Source organism: Amblyraja radiata, chromosome 6 (assembly GCF_010909765.2).
Source record: "Amblyraja radiata isolate CabotCenter1 chromosome 6, sAmbRad1.1.pri, whole genome shotgun sequence".
Taxonomy (NCBI): domain Eukaryota; kingdom Metazoa; phylum Chordata; class Chondrichthyes; order Rajiformes; family Rajidae; genus Amblyraja; species Amblyraja radiata.
The window spans coordinates 38,333,544-38,347,082 of NC_045961.1; the positions used below are offsets into that span (position 1 = coordinate 38,333,544).

The 13,539-nt window shown below is 41.9% G+C and overlaps 1 protein-coding gene across 10 annotated transcripts in view; it reads left to right on the forward strand.

Moving 5' to 3' along the window:
• Window positions 1-13,539, forward strand: part of tenm4 (teneurin transmembrane protein 4) — a 549,066-nt gene that overhangs the window by 430,073 nt on the left and 105,454 nt on the right. For all 10 annotated transcript variants that reach the window (XM_033022541.1, XM_033022543.1, XM_033022544.1 and 7 more), the window contains 2 exons: window positions 11,153-11,299; window positions 12,467-12,683. In XM_033022541.1, the coding sequence (XP_032878432.1) occupies window positions 11,153-11,299; window positions 12,467-12,683 (364 nt within the window). The remainder of the gene's footprint in view (window positions 1-11,152; window positions 11,300-12,466; window positions 12,684-13,539) is intronic.

Consider the following 13,539-nt stretch of genomic DNA (forward strand, 5'->3'; position numbering starts at 1 on the left):
TCAAACACACAGGATAGAACCATTCTTCAATTGCACTGAATTTAGCAGGCTGAAATTTTGTTTATCATTACTTTCAGAAGGTCTCGCATTAACATTTGCATTATCTTAATATAAAATATTAATAAACTCAAATTGAAGTTCATTTGAATTAATTTAAAGCACAAATGACAACATATGAAAGTATAAATGAATCCAATTTGGACAACTTGTCTAAAACTGAAAAATGCTGTTGGTGTTTATAAAATGCCCATTTCTCACACTATCGTTTTATAAAATTATTACCACATGATTACCTAGTTGAATGTGATGAAGATTTAAATCAATCTTGCTTTTAAATGCATTTTGTTACCTTTCTCTTCCCCACTGGCAACTTAACACTCAACCTTTACATATTCTACATGCAAACCAATTCATTTGTTTATAACAGCACCTACAAACAGTAATGCATTATAGCCTATTGCCTCAGGCACAACTTAAATTTCTAACTGACATTAATAATACATTGTACATGAGAAAGAAACATTGTCTTCGTTTATTCAAATAAGCATACCAATTTTCACAAACCTGTAATTTTGACCCAGTTTCCTGAGCATGAATTTCATGAATGAACAGCACATGAATTTCAATCAGAAATGTGCAAAATTTGCAATAAATGTCACAAATGACTTTCAGACATTAGCCTTGATGCAATTATCCTAATTCTGCAGTAAGAGCAGAATTTATATCTTCTAGCTAAAACAAGTCTTGAAATGCTGAGGTGTTCTCTAAAAAATAAGGTGCTGATCACATTGGGTCCAGGGAGAGATGGATAACTGGATACACAATTGGTTTAGTGGAAGGGAGCAAAAGGTGGGAGTGGACGGTGTTTTTTCGGACTGACAAGTGGTGTGCCTCGGGGATCGGTCTTAAACCCATTGTTTTTTTGCGGTGGATGAGTATGTACAAGGTATGATTGGTACATTGGGTAGGAAGGAACTGCAGATGCCGGTTTACAACGAAGATTGACACAAAATGTTGGAGAAATTCAGCGGGACAGGCAGCATCTCTGGATAGAAGGAATGGGTGACACTTCGGTACGAGACACTTCTTCAGTCTGAAGAAGGGACACGTCCCGAAACGTCACCCATTCCTTCTATCCAGAGATGCTGCCTGTCCCGCTGAATTACTCCAACATTTTGTGTCCATCTTTGATGATTAGTAAGTTTGCAGATGACACTAAAATAGGTGGTATCATAGGCAGAGAAGATGGTTATCAAAAATGACAGTACGAACTTGAGCATCTGGGCAAGTGGGCTGAGGAATGGCTAATGAAGTTTAATGCAGATAAGCGTGAAATGTTGCATTTGGGAAGTCATACCAGAGCAAGACGTTGAATGGCAGGGCCCTGATGAGTGTTGTAGAGCAGATGGATTTAAGAATGTGGGTACATAGTTCATGAAAATGGCTTCACAGGTAGAAAGGGTGGTAGAAAATGTTGTTATTACATTAGCCTTCATCAGTCAGGGTATTGAGTGTAGAAGTTGTGACGTTACAGTGGTGAGGCTACATTTTGGAGCATTGTGTTCAGTTCTGGTCATCCTGCTACAGGTGCACAACCTTTTATCTGAAAGCCTTGGGACCAGACACTTCTCGGATTTCGGGATTTTTCGGTTTTCCGAACGGAAGGTTTTTAGCGTAGATTTTAACATGTGGCTCAGTGGTAGAGTGCTCGGCTCGTGGCCGCAAGGTCGCGAGTTTGCGCCTCGATCCCGGCAGTTACCCGGTCAGGGCCGGCCTTTAGCCGATAGGACCTACTTCTCCCAATTGGGCCCCGCGCCTAAGGGGGCCCCGCGCTAGAGTAATCAAATCAATTGGAGCAAAGATGGTCCACTCCTGCTAAATACAATGAACTGACGCGTAGTCTGCACCGGAGCGTAACCTCCGTCATTTCAGTAACCCCGACCCGACTTCAGTTATGCCTCTCGCAGCGTTGCGGGGGAACAGTTTAGGTGTTGTTAAATGTTTTAAATGTTTTTTATCACTTCCTTTTTAAATGGCACATGCCTTGTACTTTTTAAACGGCACATACTGCAGATGCTGATTAAACCGAAGACAGACACAAAAGGCTGGAGTAAATCAGCGGATCAGGCTGCATCTCTGAAGAGGAATACGTGATAATAGGAGGAAATAGGTGATATTTCGGGTCGACTTTTTCAATAGCTGCCATGAGGGGAGAAGCGCTGGCACCAAGAGCGAGCGAAAGCGTGGATAGACGGACGAAAGCAACGTCATAGAGCGGCGTTGATAGACATTTCGGGTCGAGACCCTTCTTCAGACTGATAGTCAAGGGAAAGGGAAACGGGAGATATCGGCATATCTTCCATTCACTTGACCTTAGTACCGTCCATAGCTCTTGCTCCTCTTTCCCGAGTCAGTCAGAAGAGGGGTCTCGACCCGAAATGTCACCTACAAAGATCTTTGGTCACCTATTCCGACCTATGATCGTTGCTTTTGTCCGTTCTGTCCGCGCGTTCGCCCGCTCTTAGTGCCGGCGTTTCTCCCCTCAGACTCCGCCAAACAAACACACACACACACACAGCATGTCCGGCAGATCGCTGCGGGCCGAGAGAGAGTAGAGAGGTAGAGGGGGAAGAAAGGGGTAGATGGGGAGGGGGGTGTGAGGGGGAATGGAGAAGGGGGAGGTGCCTTCACGCTCCCGGGGCAGCTCTCCCGTCCCTCTAGTCGCCGTGCTTCACGCACACAGCCCCGGCTCCCGCCCTCCCCCCTCTCTCCAGGAAGACGCGGTGAACAATACACGGAGGGCCGGGCCGGGGGTTGCAGCAACGTTTACAAACCTCGGACTCAGCTCACGCCCGGACCCAGGCATCCGATCCCGCCGCTGGACCTCTCCCTCCATTCCCTCCCTCCCTTCCCTTCCCTTCTTCTCTCCCTTCTCTCCTTCTCCCCTCAGACTCCGCCAAACAAACACACACACACACACACACACACACACACAGCATGTCCGGCAGATCCTTCCTCTCTCTTTTCCCTTCTTTCCCCTCCCTTTGCCGAAACCCTTCCTCAGACTGATAGGGGGGACTGATAGGGCAGTCTGAGGAATGCTTTCGGCCCGAAGCGTTACCTATTTCCTTCGCTCCATAGATGCTGCTGCACCCGCAGAGTTTCTCCAGCATTTTTGTGAATCCCTAGACCTAGTTCAGTGAGCGTCCACCGAGGGTCACCTGGAGAGGTGACCGCGGAACCTCTCCGGGCGACCCTCGGTGGACGCTCACTGTACTAGGTCTAGGGATTCCTACTCTCCCGGGCAATATACCCTCCCTTTTTTCCAGGACCGAAAATGTCTGATTTTCAGAGCTTTTCGGTTTAGGAATTTCGGATAAAAGGTTGTGCACCTGTATAGGAAAAATTACATTAAGCTGGAAAGAGTGCAAAGAAGATTTACGAGGATATTACCACGACTTTATGGGGCTGAACAATGAGAGGTTGGGCAGGCTATGATTTTATTCCTTCAAACACAAGAGGCCTATGGATGATCTTACAAGGTGTATATAATCATAAGGGGAATAGATAAGGTGAATGCACAGAGTATTTTACCCAGGATAGGGAAAACAAATAACAGAGGACATTGGTTGAAGGTGAGAGGGACAAGATATAATAGGAACTTGCGGATAATTTTTTTTATTTCGAAGGTGATGTGTATATGGCAGAGCTGCCAGAGGAGGTAGTTGAGGCAGGTTATATAAACTGCATTTAAAAGTCAATTGGACATGTACATGGTTAGGATAGGTTTAGAGGGATATGGGCCAAACCTGGGCACAAGGGATGCTTAGTTAGGGCATCTTGGTCGGCGTGGATGAGTTGGACTGAAGAGCCTGTTTCTGTGTTGAATGACACCCATGGCATTCAATTTAGAGGACTGGGTACACCGCAGAACCAGTTTTATGCATGTTCTGGCCTTTGCTAAGTGTCAGAGTGGATGGAGGAGAGGTGTCAGGGTAAAAAATTAGGTGACATGAAATTCACTTATTGGAACTTGTATTAATAGAACAGGATATAGTCATTCTGAAGAAGGTATCTGGACCCGAAACGTCACCTATTCCATCTCTCCAAAAATGCTGCCTGTCCCGCTGAGTTACTCCAGCATTTTGTGTCTATCTTAGGATATAGTATGTTATTGACTAATGATCATGAAGTAAACGTTATCATAAATTGGCCCGACTAACTATCTGGAATTCTGGCGCCCGTTCCATTATGTTTAATTGTAACAAAGTAAGCTGGAGAGTGAGTGATATTTTGAGGGAGCGTTTTCAAATGGACATGAGAAGCAAGAGCCAGAAGATCAGTGGGAATATGTTAAAAGGTGTATTGAAACGGGTTACATCATCAGATAGAAGCCCAGCTCTGAAGGGAATTATAGATGAGCTAGATAGGGCTCTTGACGATAGCAGTCAGAGGATAAGGGGAGAAGGCAGGAACGGGGTACTGATTGTGAATGATCAGCCATGTTCACATTGAATAAGTGGTTGGCTTGAAGGGCCGAATGGCCTACTCCTGCACCTATTGTCTTTAAACTATACAAGGAAACAGAAGAAGGGTGGTGAGGTAGTAGGGGAGCAAAACTTTCTGTGCCATAGAATGCAGATGGTGAAATAAGCAATGAGTAGAGTAATTGGCACTGGGTGACAGTGAACGGGGAATTACAGACCAGTTAGTCTAACATCGGTAGTGGGGAAAATGCTAGAATCAGTTATTAAAGATGGGATAGCAGCACATTTGGAAAGTGGTGAATTCATTGGACAAAGTCAGCATGGATTTATGAAAGGTAAATCATATCTGACGAATCTTATAGAATTTTTCAAGGATGTAACTAGTAGAATGGATAAGGGAGAACCAGTGGATGTGTTATATCTGGACTTTCAGAAGGCTTTCGACAAGGTCCCACATAAGAGATTAGTATACAAACTTAAAGCACACGGTATTGGGGGTTCAGTATTGATGTGGATAGAGAACTGGCTGGCAGACAGGAAGCAAAGAGTAGGAGTAAACGGGTCCTTTTCAGAATGGCAGGCAGTGACTAGTGGGGTACTGGGTACAAGGCTCAGTGCTGGGAACCCAGCTATTTACAATATATATTAATGATCTGGATGAGGGAATTGAATGCAACATCTCCAAGTTTGCGGATGACACGAAGCTGGGGGGCAGTGTTAGCTGTGAGGAGGATGCTAGGAGGCTGCAAGGTGACTTGGATAGGTTGGGTGAGTGGGCAAATGCATGGCAGATGCAGTATAATGTGAATAAATGTGAGGTTATCCACTTTGGTGGCAAAAACAGAAAAGTAGACTATTATCTGAATGGTGGCCGATTAGGAAAAGGGGAGATGCAACGAGACCTGGGTGTCATGGTACACCAGTCATTGAAAGTAGGCATGCAGGTGCAGCAGGCAGTGAAGAAAGCGAATGGTATGTTAGCATTCATAGCAAAATAATTTGAGTATAAGAGCAGGGAGGTTCTACTGCAGTTGTACAGGGTCTTGGTGAGACCACACCTGGAGTATTGTGTACAGTTTTGGTCTCCTAATCTGAGGAAAGACATTCTTGCCATAGAGGGAGTACAGAGAAGGTTCACCAGACTGATTCCTGGGATGGCAGTACTCTCATATGAAGAAAGACTGGATAGACTCGGTTTGTACTCGCTAGAATTTAGAAGATTGAGGGGGGATCTTATAAAAGGTGTACACAATTCTTAAGGGGTTGGACAGGCTAGATGCAGGAAGATTATTCCCGATGTTGGAGAAGTCCAGAACATGGGGTCACAGTTTAAGGATAAAGGGGGAAGTCTTTTAGGACCGAAATGAGAAAATCATTTTTTACACAGTGGTGAATCTGTGGAATTCTCTGCCACAGGAGGTAGTTGAGGCCAGTTCATTGGCTATATTTAAAAGGGAGTTAGATGTGGTCCTTGTGGCTAAAGGGATCAGGGGGTTTGGAGAGAAGGCAGGTACAGGATACTGTTAGATGATCAGCCATGATCATATTGAATGGCAGTGCAGGCTCGAAGGGCCGAATGGCCTACTCCTGCACCTATTTTCTATGTTTCTATGTGTAGGTATGTTGCAAAGCCTACCTGAAGCGTCTTTGAAAATCTGCCGCTGCGGGTGTGCGCGATTTTGGCGCCGTTTAGAGGGGGCGGGTTTAAAACGCGATTTTCTCTAGGCTGTTCAAATCGAAGATGTTCAGCCTAGTTAATTATTAACGAAAAATCGCTGGAAGACCCCGTCGCAAAAGCTATTATTAGGTTTAAAGGCCTTGAATAATAGTTATAGTAGTTTAAAAATCAATCTCTAAACCCGCGCCCGCCAGCAACCGCAGGGTCTCATAAAGCAAACCATAGAAGGTAGGTTGTATATTTTTACATTAAAAAGGGCTTCTAAAGATCCCTTTATACAAAGTTTAATATTGCGAGTAGCTCATTTTGGCCCCATTATATCGCGCAGTATTTTTCTGGGCATTTGAGGCACAAATCTACCGCAATGTGAACGTTCTAAACCAGCGCGTTCCACAGGGACCCACTGGAAAGCTGATTTAAATGGGCATTTATTTACAGCAATTGAACACTAAATTCCTTCCATTTGGCCTATAAATTAATGTAAATGAGATTTAAAAATCATGTTTTATTGTGAATTATTTGTGAATATTATTTGGACATTTAGGCTATTTAAAAATGTTAATCATTTATTAAGAAATGGATAGATGTTTAGAGCTAGTAATTGAAGTCTGAAATTAGCTACAATTAGGTAACTAACTAATTATATGCTTTAATTTCAGGTCATCCAAGTAAGATTATTTTATATTTGTTTCAGAATGCTTCAATCTATGATAACTGAAAATTTCATTCAGTTCTCTTAATTTTTAAGAAAGTTATGGGCTTTTGACTGTTCACGATCACAACTTTTTTGTTATGTCCATAGAAAATCAATAGGGAACAAGATGCTCATTTCCGAGTATGAAAATGGCCATAACTTTTTAAATACTTGAGATATGAAAGTGAATTAGGTGTCAAATTAAACTTATTTTTATGCTTTATCTGATGGGATAAATTACAGACTTGATTTTTAAAATCTCAAAATTTTGTAACATTGCTACTATGTGAGAATATCCATGTGGCAGCTCAGGGAAAAGAGAGGAACAATTCCATGGCTTAGGTTGTATCCAAGATTAATCTGTAGCAACAGGAGGAAATTGTTGCTAGTTAAACTGTTGCATAGATATTTCGCTGATAGTTAAGAATAAAAGCGTTAGGATAAATGGTTGATGCACAGGTCAGTTTAGGATTACAGTCAATAGAGTCATTACTCTATTTTCAATCCTCTGACTTGAACGTAAGGAGAAAATTCACAAAGTGCATTTCTGTAACAAATTCAATGTAAAGCCTCCAGTAGTTCACTGAATTAGACCCAAATTGATCTTGAATGTTTTTAGTTGTATCATTCAATAGGCAAGTGTGGAAGAAGCAGTAAAGCTTCGAGGAGGAATAGTAGAACTTCTGGGTGGTGGTGCAAAAATAAGTCAAGTTGTAAAAGACATTGGTGAGCCTGCATGGAGCACTGTTTGCAGTAATGGTCACCAAGCTTTAGGAAGGATGTGATGAACCTAGAGAAAGTGCAGAAAAGATTCACAAGGATATTGCTTGGATGGGAGGACCTAAGTTGCAGTGCATTCAGAAAGTATTCAGACCCCTTCACTTTTTCCACATTTTGTTACGTTACAGTCTTATTCTAAAATGGATTAAATTCTTTCTTTTTTTATAATCAATCTACACACAATACCTCATAATATAAACACGAAAACAGGTGTTTAGAAATGTTTGCAAAGTAATTAAAAAGGAATAACTCAAATATCACATTTACATAAGTATTCAGACCCATTGCTATGACACTCAAAATTGAGCTTTGGTGCATTCTGTTTCCATTGATTATCCTTGAGATGTTTCAACAACTTGATTGGAGTCCACAAGTGGTAAATTAAATTGATTGTACATGATTTGGAAAGGCACACACCTGCCTATATAAGGTCCTGCAGTTGACAATGCATGTCAGAGCAAAAACCAAGTTATGAAGATGAAGAAATTGTCCGTAGACCACCAAGACAGGATTATGTCGAGATACAGATCTGGAGAAGGGTATAAAATAATTTCTGCAACATTGCAGGTCCCGGAGGGCACAGAGGCCTCCATCATTCTTAAATGGAAGAACTTTGAAAGCACCAGGACTCATCATAAAACGGAGCAATCGGGGGAGAAGGGCCTTGGTCAGGGAGGTGACGAAGAACCTGATTATCACACTGACAGAGCGCCAGAGTTCCTCTGTGGAGATGGGAGAAACTTCCGGAAGGACAACTATATCTGCAGCACTCCACCAATCAGGTCTTTATGGGAGAGTGGCCAGAAGGAAGCCACTCCTCAGTAAAAGGCACATGACAGCCCGCTTGGAGTTTGCCAAAAAGCACCTAAACAAGATTCGCTGGTCAGATGAAACCAAGATTGAACTCTTTGTCCTGAATGCCAAGTGTCACTTCTGGAGGAAACCAGGCACCGCTCATCACCTGGTCAATACCATACCTACGGTGAAGTATGGTGGTGGCAGCATCATGCTGTGGGGATGTTTTTTCAGCGGCAGGAACTGGGAGACTAGTCAGGATCGAGGGAAAGATGAACGGAGCAAAGTACAGAAAGATCCTTGATGAAATCCTGCTCCAGAGCGTTCTGAACCTCAGACTGGGGCGGAGGTTCACCTTCCAACAGGACCACGACCCGAAGCACACAGCCAAGACAACGCACGAGTGGCTTTGTGACAAGTCTGTGAATGCCCTTGAGTAGCCCAGTCAGAGCCCGGACTTGAACCCGATCGAATATCTCTGGAGGGATCTAAAAATAGCTGTGCATCGACGCTCCCCATCCAACCTGTCAGAGCTTGAGAGGATCTGCAGAGAAGAATGGAAGAAATTACACAAATACAGGTGTGCCAAGCTTGTAGCATCATACCCAAGAAGACTTAAGGCTGTAATCGCTGCCAAAGGTGCATCAACAAAGTACTGAGTGAAGGGTCTGAATACTTATGTAAATATGATATTCCAGTTATTTATTTTCAATTACTTTGCAAAAATTTCTAAACACCTGTTTTTGCTTTTTAATTATGGAGAATTGTGTACAGATTAATGATAAAAAAATGAATTTTACCCATTTTAGAATAAGGCTGTAACGTAACAAAATGGGGGAAAAAGTGAAGGAATTTGAATACTTTCTGAATGCACTGTATGATATTCTGGGATTGGTTTTGCTGGAGTGAAGGAGACTGCAGAGTGACATATAAGTTTACAAAAAAGCATAAGGGACTTTGTTAAATCGGATGGTTACCGTTTTTCCCCAGAGTCGGGGTATCTAACATTAGAAGGCAGAGAAAGTGGCTGAGGTTGTATTACAACATTTAAAAGAGATATAGTCAGGTACATGGATGGGAAAGGTTCGGAGGGATATGGGAAAAAAGGCAAGAGAATGGGACCAGCTCACATAGGCGTCTTGGCTGGCATGCAGAATGAAGGACCTGTTTCCATGCTGTATAACTTTATAACTTTATTCTTGAAAACTTTCAATCAACATAAAAGTAAATATTTTTTTTATCAAACAGTGAGAACAATTATCTGGCAATGGTTTAGTGGAATTCAGTTTAAAGTGAAATCTGACTACATATAACTTTGAGATCAAAACAAACAAAAAAAGTACATGCTCAATGTAAAAATATCCAAGTGAAGAGAACTCATGGAGTTGTTCAAAGTCTCTCGCCACCCACAGCATATTGTCATTGTATGAAAAATGGTGATAAACACAATAGAAATATGTCATTGAGGTTTTTGTGAATTGGGTGAATACAGAGATGAGAACATTTAGATTTACCGTTAGAGGTGCCACAGTGGCATAGTGGTAAAATTGCTGCCATGCAGCGCTGGAACCCAGGCTCAATCCTGACTATGGGTGCTGTCTGTACGGAGTTTGCACGTTCTCCCTGTGACCACGTGGGTTTCTGCGGGCGCTCCAGTGTCATCCCACATTCCAATTTGTAGGTTAAATGGCTTCTGTAAATTTTCCAAGTGTGTAGGAGAGAACTAGTGTACAGGTGATTGTTGGTCGGCGTAGTCTCAGTGGGACAAAGGGCCTGTTTCCACACTGAATTAAACTAAATGGTATATTGTTTTTCTTTCAGTGCTCCCCACACCCTTTCAATTATCGAGTGGAAAATGCATGCCACTTTAGCTTGATAGAAATTATTAGATGTCCCTGGACATTTTTGGCCATGGTTTACAAAAGTAACTTCACTCTGATCAATTTTATGGATAGCGAGTGGCAGTTTGGATTGTGATAAATGTAACACAAAACAAAAACTGAGTTTGTAGATCTAGACCTTTGAACAGCTGCACCAAATTTTACATCTATTGATATCATTGGAAATTATAAAACATGGAACAGTTCAGCACAGGGACAGGCCCACAATGGCTGTGCTGAACATAATAAAAGTTAAACTATTAATCTCTGCCTGTATCATTCCTGTAATGGAGTGACCAGAACTGCATGATATACTCCAAATGCGGCCTAACCAAAGTCCTGTAAAACTGCAACCTGACTTCCTGACTCTCGTACTGGATGCTGCAACTGGTAAATCGACCTGCTGATGAACAAACATTTATTTTGACGAATCATTCTTATGTTTATCATGCTTATCACAATGTTTAAAATACATTTGGACAGGTACATGGATAGGAAATAGGGGGTATAGAGAGAAAGGCAGGTACGGGATACTGAGTTGGATGATCAGCCATGATCATATTGAATGGCGGTGCAGGCTTGAAGGGACGAATGGCCTACTCCTGCACTTATTTTCTATGTTTCTATGAAAGGTTTGGAGGGATATGGGTCAATCGCAGGCAGGTTGGACGAGTGCAGATGGGGCATCTTGGTCGGCATGGACGAGTTTGGCCGAAGTTCCATGCCGTATGACTCTATGCAAAGTTGAAATCTACCCTGATGTTTCCCATCTTAAAATGTGTGTATTGAAAATTTTGAAAGACTAAGTGTCCATTGTGAAACTTGTTTGTGCTGACAGAGGGTTGCCCAGGTTTATGCAATGGAAATGGTCGATGCACACTGGACCAAAATGGTTGGCACTGCTTGTGCCAGCTGGGCTGGAGGGGTACGGGATGTGACACCTCCATGGAAACTGCTTGTGGAGATGGAAAAGATAATGATGGAGGTAAGAAACTGTTTCTATTCTCAACCTACAGCTGTGCAATTTAAATCACAGACTCGATAAATGACTTAGGATTGGTATGGATAAATCAACAGCTATTTGTGTTTAAATTGTCATGACTACAATATTTAGCATTTATGAATATTTAAACGAGTGCAACTCCAAACCTCAACAATGGCTCAGACAGTCAATCAACAAAATCTATTCCTTCTTCAGAAGTTTTGTTCAAATTTGCAGTAAGGCACTTTATTGCCAATAAAGAGGAAGGGTCTCCTTACTTTGGTTATAACAGACTTTCTTCAGCATACATGGCAGCATCTATAAATTGTCACTTCCAGGTTAATTTAATAAGCCTGGTGACCTTGAGAAACGTACAAATAGCAACAGAGCTGTAATTGACCAAAGCTTTGGGTTTCTGTCGGAGAATCTAACGTGCTCTTGGTCAAGCTTTCATAACAAATGTACTCTGGCCCTTTCTATAGATATGATAAAAAAAATTAAACAGAACTTCAAAAACCACAATTAGCCTCACAGAGGAAAGGCTGAGTAAAAACACTAGTAGTACCTCTTGGTGAATAGTTGAGTATTTACTCACAGTACGCATCATTCATAAATGTTGAAACAAGGAAGTGCAGATGCTGTTTTACCAAGGAATGTCATTCACAAATGTCACTAGAGTCTGCTGCCTGATCAGTTTCCCACTATCCATTCCAATCTCCTGTTTTTAAATGTATCACCAAATGAGTATTGTTTCTCCTTTCTTCTTTAAATTTCAATTTGCGAACTTTAGGATCTAGTGATTCTTCCTTGTATTGCCTGCCTTTCTCTCCTCCTCACCTTGAATTTTGTAAAACCACAAAACTCTTAGAGAACCTTCATTGCCCTACAGTTTACTATATGGAAAGATCCTAGCTACAGTTACACCGTTCAGAGTTTGTATTTCCATCAGCAGTCTGATCTTGACGGGGCCAGAAAGTGGGATGGTGAAAAAATATATTTTGCTTGGAGATATTTTTTCACCACCTTGTAAATACATTCAGTATTTAATTTACCCATTGTTGTAAGCTAATTCATTGTCAGGAACAAGTCTGCTATCTGTTTATACCATCCTGGTGAATCTATTTTTTGTAAATTAATTTGTTAAAGTTGTCTTTGTTCTTTTTATATCAGATAGCTTAATAGATTGCATGGACCCTGACTGCTGCCTTCAACCTTTATGTCACAATAATCCTCTATGCCTCGGATCACGGGATCCTCTTGCTGTTATTCAGCAGACTCGCATTCCATCTTCACAACAGAATCTTCGCTCATTCTACGACAGAGTCAAGTTCCTCATTGGCAAGGATAGCACACATGTGATCCCTGGTGAAAATCCTTTTCACAGTGGGTAAGGTCTCTCAGAGAACATCTCTTTTCAAATGCATGAATGGCGCAACTGTGACTAGTCTAAAATATTACGTAAACATTTCCCATTATTCAGCAAAACTGCGATATTCACAGGCATTCAGAATTCCTAATGGTTTACATCTGGCTCATCAGATGATGTTTGGAGTACTACCTTTCAATTCATGTGCGCCCTGGTTCCTTGCTTTGAACTAGCAAAACCCCGAGTTCGTGTAAAACCTCTCAATTTATCAAGCTCACTGGAAAATGTATTAAATTACCATGTAAGTTAATATCCCATCATTGTACCATTATACCATGTACTATTATAGGTAAGGTGAAAGCACAGAGCCTTTTACCCAGAGTAGGGGGAATCAAGAACAGGTTTAAGGTGAGAGGAGAAAGATACAATATGAACCTTAGGGGTATTTTTTCACACAGAGGTGGTTGGTGTATAGAACGAACTGCCAGAGGAGGTAGCTGAAGGAGGTATTATAACAACATTTAAAAGTAATTTGCATAGGTGCGTGGATTGGAAAGGTTTAGAGGGATATGGGCCAAATGCGGGCCGTTGGTACTAGAGTAGATGGGACATCTTGGTCGGCATGGGCAAGTTGGGTCGAAAGGTCTGTTTTTGTACTCAATGACTCCATGACTCCATGTAACATCTAAAAAAATGAAATTAAAAGTCTGTCGGGTAGTAATAGGAACATCCAATAATCTGGAAAATCTTCCAGTCTGACATAACCACTCCCTTTGGCATGCAGGATTATCAGAGTTTTCCTGTAAAATAAGTATTTATTTAGGCTCTGCAAATCCTTGTTTCAATTACACTCTGCCAGGGGAGGCATTGCTTGGGG